We start from the raw sequence: 8,661 nt of genomic DNA, 5'->3' as shown, positions 1-8,661 counted from the left end.
TCAGCAATTTCCCAGATGAAGCTTGAGCACACCCTCACTGTGCAGCCGCAACAAGATGTTAAACTCAGCCGGCATGGCGTGCATTGGCGAAACCTTCATGTCATCGTAGTAGTGATTAGACAGGGGATACAGTTCGTATGGGTGATTACCGAAGGGCCAGAACCCATACAGTTCCACATTGTCACAGATTTCCAGTGCTAAGCTAGTCATGATAAAGCCAGTGCTGAGACGTCTTGGTTTCAGGCCCTCGGTTCTCCAGAAGATGGACAGATTGCGAAGGTACCCAGGGTTGAAGAAGACGGGTTGAGCAGGGCTACCAGAGTCCTCAATTGTGTAGGCGGCCCGCAGTGACACATCAGTATTGAAGCTATAGGAAAAGGCAGGAAGGACAAGCAAAGCGTTTCCGTAGCTTTGCAGACTCTCCACAAATGGACGGCGACGATTCATTAGAGACCCATACCTGGGAGAAAAAAATAAAGCAGATGTGAAATAACAAGAGATGAGGAATATTACTAAGAGATAGTCAAATGAGAATTGTCCTTTTGCTCACTTCTTTAGGAGAATGCTTGGGTTTGCTGTCACAAGATCAGTCTTGACGCCCACGTGTTCCTGATAGTCACTTTTCAAAGGTGGTAGATTGCATCTGAAAAAAACAACAAAGAATATACAGAAATGTTTGTATGGAATTTCAGCAGAGATGAGCGTAATTGTGTTGATTAACTGTCATCAGCATTTCAATTAAGTACACTGGATTCCTGTCTCACCTTAGAACAAACTTAGCTGAATCGATGCTCTTTCCACACCTGCTGTCAGTCAAGATACCGCCGTTCCCAACAAGAGCACATTTGTCCAGTCTTTTAGTCTCAAAAGGATGCTCCTGGATTCAACAAGCAATGAATTTCTATTAGTCATTAAACAAAATAAAGACATAGTATAATCTATTTAGGACATACTGTTCATTGAAGACAAAAAGACATCTTGAGGGAAGGACATCAATGCATATATTTTATTGAAGTTTATTTAGCAAAGATTCAGCAGCAGGACAACACCACAACTGTTTCACCTAACCCTTTCCTCTCCTTCTGCTCTCGTACCCTTCGTAGGGGTCCTAAAATAAAAACATGGATTCTACTTATATGGGCATCAGGAGGAGCATGAGGCGCCCTCCTGAACCTGTGAACCAATCAACCTGTCAATCACGACGTAGCCATGCCCTAATGCATACCCTGCTTTATCGTGAAATATAAAATCAGGGAAGCCAAAATGTCCCAAATGAACATCATACTGCATTGAAGAAGGCTTTAAACTAGCGATTGAGACCATAAACACATTTTGAAAACGTTTACTGAGGTTAGAAATCAAGTGAGAAGTTGGTGAAATCTCCATTGACTTGTATAGAGACGGAAGTCCTTTTGACACCAAAACGGTCGCCCCCTGGTGGCCTTTTGATAGAATGCAGTTTTAAGTTCCTTCCGCGTTGGATTCATTTCAGAAGACCGGACTCCCAACCCGGTCCTGAGGTGGTCAGTGCTGCCGGGTTGCTACCTTGGACTTTGTGTAAGCTTCCCCACAATGCAATCAGCAAGCAGAGCCATGCTCATCAATCATTTGTTCTTAATAAATCATTTAAATGCATCTTGTTGATTGTGACGTCCTTGCTAGTGAAATTATTTTTAGTGATACTAGGGTTAGTGAGGTAAATCAGCTGTTCCCTAAAAAATCAGGCAAAAGAAGGCTGCATTTCTCAGCCATATTTGGCAATGCCTTTGAAACGGGAAAGGGCATGGTCATGCTGTTATGACATATTTTGTCTAAAAAGGGTCTGTGAATTGATATCTAGCACTGGAGGGAACACATTACTGAAAATGTGACCCCTGAAATAAAATTAAGCCTCATCGCCTCAGATGTTAGACCTCATTGCAGGTTATTCAAGACATACATAGCCCCTCCAAAGGCTGAGGTGTTCAGTGCTATTGTGGTCTTCACATATATCATGCAAATGTGAATCAAGGTTTTGGTAACACTTCATTGTGACCTGGGCATCGTAGTGATTTATACAGTGGTTAAATGTTTGACAGCGCTGTTACCTAGACATATACCAAGAGCTTTCATAATACACTTCTAGACCTGTCACGATTACTACTTTTGTTGGATGATATATTGTCTCAGAAAAAATCGCGATAAACGATATTATCGTCATTTGCTGTTCATTTTATACCACTGATATAATAGCATAATAATGCAAGGGGGTGGGATTGGAGAGTGGGTGCTACACTTCTGTAGAAACACAGACTGCCATTATGGGCCGGGACAGAGTTATTTACCTTTAATTCATTATAAGCGGCGCCGCTCGCTTCTTCAATCTCCACTCAGGACGTACACAGTGAGGAGGCCAATGTGACATGAATAGCCTCTTAGCTGCTAATGTGAATATGGCAATATCAAGATTAAAAAAAAGATCACTGTCATGTCCATGTGTCGTATGAAAAGTCAATATATAGACATAATGATGCCGATAATTATGTTATTGTTTGATAAAACGATAACATCATTATTCTGACTGGCTTACACATGGCCTTGTTTTTTTTCAAATTGACTACGCCCACATTCAAACAATCTGAGAGCATGTTCTGCGTCATTATTAGCACTGGACCGTAACAAAACTAACTAAACGTGACGTGCAAACGCGATAGAAAAACGATCGTTGTGTGTGTGTGGGTGTATGTGTGTGTGTGTGTATGTGCGCGCCCTGTGCCACATGCACATGTCGCCCATATCTAAATCTTGACCAGATCTCGTTCTACCCTCTTGCCTTTTGTATCACTTATTATCTTTTTTATAAATAGACCATAACTTATGCCACCCTGAAATGAATGAGTCAAACCGTCAACAAAGGTTCAGGAATGAACTTTCCAGATGACGGCAATGATAAGAAATCTTTCCCAGAGAAAGAAGATCAAGTGAAGTGGCTCTTCACTCTGTGGCTTATAATTATAATTATTCGTATTTTGTGCAAAGCATTTAAATTAAAAGTTCAATTCAATAGACAACCAATCATCATTGTACTGTAATGGAGAAACATGATCTTCTGGGCTGTGAGAATTTTGGATTATATTAAAATTTTCTGTGTAACATTTCAAATCATTTGCCCCTCCACTATGTGACCTTGTTCATTTTCCCGTTCAGTGCATTCAGAGACACACTACCAGACTTCAAAAAGAGTTTCCATTGCTATTAAAAAGTTTGCTAAAAAGCTTCTCAACTCTGTAATTACAGACTCTAAATGTTGTCGGTTTCGCTTTGTCCAGTTGTTTTAGTGCCATTCTTTGTGTGTATGTTTTAACTGTGAACTGCTGAGGAACTGCAGTAAAGTAAAAGTGAAGCTACAGGCTCATGCCATGATTAAAAAGTCATTTTGGATTGCTTCTCACACTTAAAAAAACTTAATTAGTAATTAATGAGATCTTACTACTTGTCAGAGTTGATCAGGAACAACTCAGTGCACAAATATTTATGTATTACCTAATAATTAATTATCAGAAGCTACCACAGCCATTAATGAATGAATGCCTTTCTAGTTCCACAAACAGTTAATCTCTACTCTGTACAACATGTGTTCTTAAATGTGTGTTAAGCTGTACGTTGAAGTCACATTATATGAAACATATGACATCATTTAACTACAGATCAATAGTCGCCCCATTGAAAAGTGTTTGCCAAAATATTTTTATGTTGTTTTTATCTTTTCATAACAAATTCCTAAAATGCAAATATATATATGATCTCTGTTTCATACAAAAAAAGAGTAAAAAAAATGAACTGCTTGCTTTTCATTCATACTACTTTAAATCTAAAGAGACTACTTTTGCTCTCAGTATGTTGCTTAAACCTCCTGTTGTCCTCGAGTCAATGAAGGAAGGGAGGAAGGAAGGAAAGGAGGAAGTTAGGAGGGAGGGAGAAAAGAAGGAAGGAGGGAGGAAGGAAAGGAGGGAGGAAGGAGGAAGGGAAGGAAGGAAGGAAAGGAGGTTGGAAGGAAAGGAAAGAAGGAAGGGAGGAAGAAAAGGAAGGAAGGAACGAAGGAAAGGAAGGAAGGACGGAAGAAGGACAGGAGGGAGGAAGGTAGGATTGAAGGAAGGAAGGAAAGGAGGGAGGAAGGAAGGAAGGAAGGAAAGGAAAGAAGGAAGGACGGAAGAAATAAAGGAGGAAGGGAGGGAGGAAGGAAAGGAAGGAGGAAGGAAAGAAGGACAGAGGAAAGAAGCAAGGGAGGAAGGTAGGAGGGAATGAAGGAAGGACAGAGGAAAGAAAGAGAGAAGGAGGGAGGGAGGAAAGAAGGAAGGGAGGAAGGAAAAGAAGGAAGGAAGGAAAGAAGGAGGTAGGGAGGAAAGAAGGAACAGTTAAAACAGAGAGGGTCAATTTGACCAGGGAGGACGACAGGAGGGTTAATTAAAACCAAAAGCTGGTGTTGAATGATGAGCAGCATACCTTTGCAAAGACGTGGAAAATCTCCCGCGTAACTTTAAGCGTCTTCTTCTCGTCACCGTCGTACACAAGCTTTGTTCCAATCCGAGTGTTTTCCTGGGTGATGATGGCCGTGTCGAAGCCATTGCACTTCCTTCTCAGCCGAGATCTGGGAAAGCACAAGGACTTTGTTAAATAGTCCTTCAATACAGTTAGGACTGTTGACACTGACTGACGGGTCAGTTTTGTTGTCTTTATTGAAGAGAAAGCTTTTATAATTAGCTAAATAAGAAGTATATGAATTGGCAGTTACTTAATTCTTTGAGGTAATGAATTTCGAAATGTGCACAAATTTACTTCCATAAAATATGTAACTGACCAAAAGCAGTCTCAGTTCCTTGGTGAAGACTGTCTGTAACCATAAATCACATGGCCAATCGAATGGTTACTTGAAGGACATTTGCCAGTCAGGTGCCTCTATTTTAATGCACATTTTTATTTTTAATTCTTACATCTAGTTGTTGTTCTTTCTTTTAATAAAAAAATGTTTGACAGGATAATTTGACAGGATGTTGGCTTTTTTTTTTACCTCAGTTTTAGGGAATTTTCCTCTTGCTTCACCCAGGTGTGATTGTAACGCTCCCTTATCTTGTTGATGACCTCCCTGTGAGACACACACACACACACACACACACACACACACACACACACACACACACACACACACACACACACACACACACACACACACACACACACACACACACACACACACACACACACACACACACACACACACACATTCCGGAATGTATGAATATGCAAATATGTAAAAATGTCTCCTACTTCACTGTTAATGCCATGATCAGTAAATGTGCACTGGAAGCTTTAAGTTTCCACATCACACTTGTTTGAGGTGAATATTGTACAAGAACTGGCTTGCAAAACAGTTGTCAAAACAGTGGCACACCCCTTAAAATCTGATATCTATGAGCACAGAGAAACTTTCCTCTTTCAGCAGCTGAATGTGAAAACAGCCTCCTAGTGTCAGAGTCCACATACATTATTCTGTGCAGTGAAGCTCAAACATCCAACTGAAGGAACTTTAAGGAGAAACCATGAGTGTTTGCTCTCACCTGCAGCCTTTACAAATATCACTCAGCTTGCCTGGACCTTTCTTGGGACAAGGCAGTTTAGAAAATTCCACGTCACTGTGAAAACATAAATGATTGAGAGTGACATGCAGAAACCAGAAAAACAAGTCAGATTAAATCAAATCTGGGCACACATTTAATTGACTTGACTGTTGATGTCAATCAAGAAGAAACTCAAAGATCAAATGTGCAAATTTGAACCAACCCTTTTACCTGCAGTCATAAATGTTATTAAACTATCCTTCTATTGCCTATAATTACTGTAATTACAACACAGATAACATGCACGGTTAATACGGGAGAGCAGCACTCATAGATGAGAAACACAATTAACGTAATACTGACTAACTCATTTTTTTTTTTAAAGGGAAAAAAATAAAATGTAAATAGTGATCGTATTCTGTGTCATTATTTTGCAGTCTAAAAGCTACCTTTTCTAAATCATCATTTATTTATCATCATTATTGTAATACACATGATGAAATGTTGTGTGAGCATACCTTTACCATTAACCGCCCTTAAATTAAAGAGAAACGGCTTGACAACCAGCCTTTATATTTATATTTCAATCTACATTTCATCCACGGTTGAATGGCATTATCGTAGTTTGAGGGCAATTAAGCTACAACAATGGCTCACATGACGTCTAAACTTCCAGTAAACCGGTCAGTGGTATTTGTTGCTTAAATAGGTATCCTCTTCCTCCCATTACCTACATTAATAATCTGCCTGATAAACCTGCTTTACCTGTAACAGCAATGTGGCAAATCAAATGTAAGAAGGTATAAAAATAAAAAAAACACACTCGTACAAATCATAAAATATAAGAAAAACTTAAAATTTATCTCATGTAGAAACATATTAACATTTTATAATAAGGGCACAATTCACACCTAAGTAATGCATGACTCACTTCACATTACTTCAACACTTACTTTATAAGAAATTAATGAATGTTAATTAGCAAAGACATTAATATAATAATTGATAATTATGTTTTTTATCTGTCTTTTATATTGATGCTTCTACTTTTTAGCACGTTGAGATTTGCTTCAAATGTAAAGTGTGTTACAAATAAAATTTATAATTATCATTATTATTATTATCTATCAAAAAGAAACAAATTAACGTGTCAGTTATTCAGTCTTAAATTACATTTTCCACATTTCTCTGCCAGAAACTTTACTTCTAAGAGTGCGTAGTATTGTGAAATGAATCATCGCACTAAAAAAGCAAAGTAACAACAAAGGTGGTTAAAAAAGTTAAGACTTACTCGAGCCAGTACCAGGTGACCGTGGTCAGCAAGCTCCCCAAACAGAGGATGATGAGGATCCAAGGGACATGTGAACTCTGTTCCGTCATACCTCTCATTTTAACTTCTGTCTGCCTTATTATCTGCTTTCTATCACTCGTTCTCCCTTCGCTGTGCCTCACACACACACATACACACACATACACACACACACGCTCTCTCTCTGTCTCTGAAGGGTGAAGAGGCTCTTTTGCCTTTGTGCTTTCTTCTGTTTCCTTTTAACACACCCCCACTCCTCTCAGCTTGAGTTTACTATTTTGTCTTCCTCCTCGAGTGAAAAGGGTATGCCTCCTCCAGTATCAGCCCATCCTTTTTCTTGATGAGGCAAATCATCTATCTTCTGTACTTTATCTCCCATCTCATTATGGTTTTTGGCCAGGTTATATGATGTGTAATCAGTGTTCTATTGCTCCACATCAGGGGTGGAGCTAGGTGGTGGCTTTTGGGGCTATGGTCCTGAATGGTTTCTCAAAATTCATTATTATTATTATTATTATTATTATTATTATTAATTATATCTCTTAAGGGCATTATTGACTCTTCATGTCTATTATGTAAATGTTTTTATTTTATTATACTGTATTTCCTTCTTCTCATGTATCTACATGGCTGGACTAAAAAAGCTCGACATCCTGTAATGATTTGGTTACATGTTGACATTGAGCTGTTACCTGTATGTAAATGTATGAACATAAACAGCAGTGACCATGTTTTAGTGTTTTACAGCCAGAGTATGCTGATCTTTTTTATTAATGTGTATGTCTGTACATTAATAGTGAACAAGAGCTCTTTTAAATAAGAGGAAGTCATATATTTATGTCAGGTGTATATGATACCGGCTGATACTTGTTCAGGAGTTAAGCAATAACCAAATGAACATCCAATCAGTAAATTACTGTGCACATATTGAATGTCGCAGGCGGCTAGGAATCTAGGTGTGACGTTTTATGCCATCTTTTTGAGTCTTCCAGGTGAAGATAATATCTAATCTCTTTTTATCCAAGGGCCCTATCTCACACCTTTATATAAACAGGTAGTTTCAAAAGCCTTGTGACCCTGTGTACAAAAATGTCACACATGCAGATAGATAAGTAGACAATACATCATTAAGACATACCGTAAAAACCGGTGCATGAGTCACACAGGTGTATAAGTGGCTATATTGGTCTACTGGTCTATTTTGGGGGCTTGAAATGCTTTTCTATTAAAGACTGTTTTTTTTAATGCACCAGTAGTTATTAATTTATATACACATATGTTTATACTATGGAATGCAATACAACACACATATTACACCTGAAACAGAGAGTCAGGTTAATGGTTAATGGTTAATGGTTAATGGTTAATGGTTAATGGTTAATGGTTAATGGTACCTATAATCATACACAGATCCAACCTGGTGCGTTTAAGGTGAATCTTAAACACCGGTTTTTAGGTACATTTACACAATAAGAGAAACATGTGTGAGCCTGATTGCCGATACAGAAGTACAACCTTTTAAAAAGTTTGAATGAAAAAAGAGAATCCATTTGTAACATAAGTTCTGTGCGTACAAGTGGTACAGATAATGTTAAAATATCCTGAGAGCTGACATTAAAGGTGTGTTTGAATGTGCTTAGTGTACCGAGATAATTAGACCGTTTTTTAAAAGTAAGATATGATGTCATACTATGCTGCTCCCTTCTGTCTGTCAAAGCAAACAAATCCAGCTTTTCTTTAAGTAGGCAGTGGTGCGTA

At 38.5% G+C, this 8,661-nt stretch overlaps 1 protein-coding gene across 1 annotated transcript; it reads right to left on the bottom strand.

The window, feature by feature from the left end:
* On the bottom strand, window positions 1-6,974 carry LOC133999292 (alpha-2,8-sialyltransferase 8F-like). The gene is made up of 7 exons (XM_062438479.1): window positions 6,886-6,974; window positions 5,595-5,669; window positions 5,048-5,122; window positions 4,483-4,627; window positions 765-877; window positions 551-643; window positions 1-460 (listed from the first exon to the last, which is right to left on the bottom strand). The coding sequence occupies exons 1-7, from the start codon at window positions 6,972-6,974 to the stop codon at window positions 1-3; spliced, it is 1,050 nt and encodes a 349-aa protein (XP_062294463.1).
* Between the last annotated feature and the right edge of the window lie 1,687 nt (window positions 6,975-8,661).

Source organism: Scomber scombrus, chromosome 18, assembly GCF_963691925.1.
Source record: "Scomber scombrus chromosome 18, fScoSco1.1, whole genome shotgun sequence".
Taxonomy (NCBI): Eukaryota; Metazoa; Chordata; class Actinopteri; order Scombriformes; family Scombridae; genus Scomber; species Scomber scombrus.
Note: the sequence above shows the minus strand (reverse complement) of the source record. Positions and strands in the feature narration are given on the sequence as shown.

What these genes read in the sequence shown, in the direction of transcription:
- LOC133999292 (XM_062438479.1), bottom strand. Translation starts at nt 6,974, where the DNA reads ATGACGGAACAGAGTTCACATGTCCCTTGGATCCTCATCATCCTCTGT. An exon ending in GAAAATTCCCTAAAACTGAG is followed by an intron (nt 4,628 to 5,047) that starts GTAAAAAAAAAA and finishes GTGCTTTCCCAG; the next exon opens with ATCTCGGCTGAGAAGGAAGT. An exon ending in TCAGCTAAGTTTGTTCTAAG is followed by an intron (nt 644 to 764) that starts GTGAGACAGGAA and finishes TGTTTTTTTCAG; the next exon opens with ATGCAATCTACCACCTTTGA.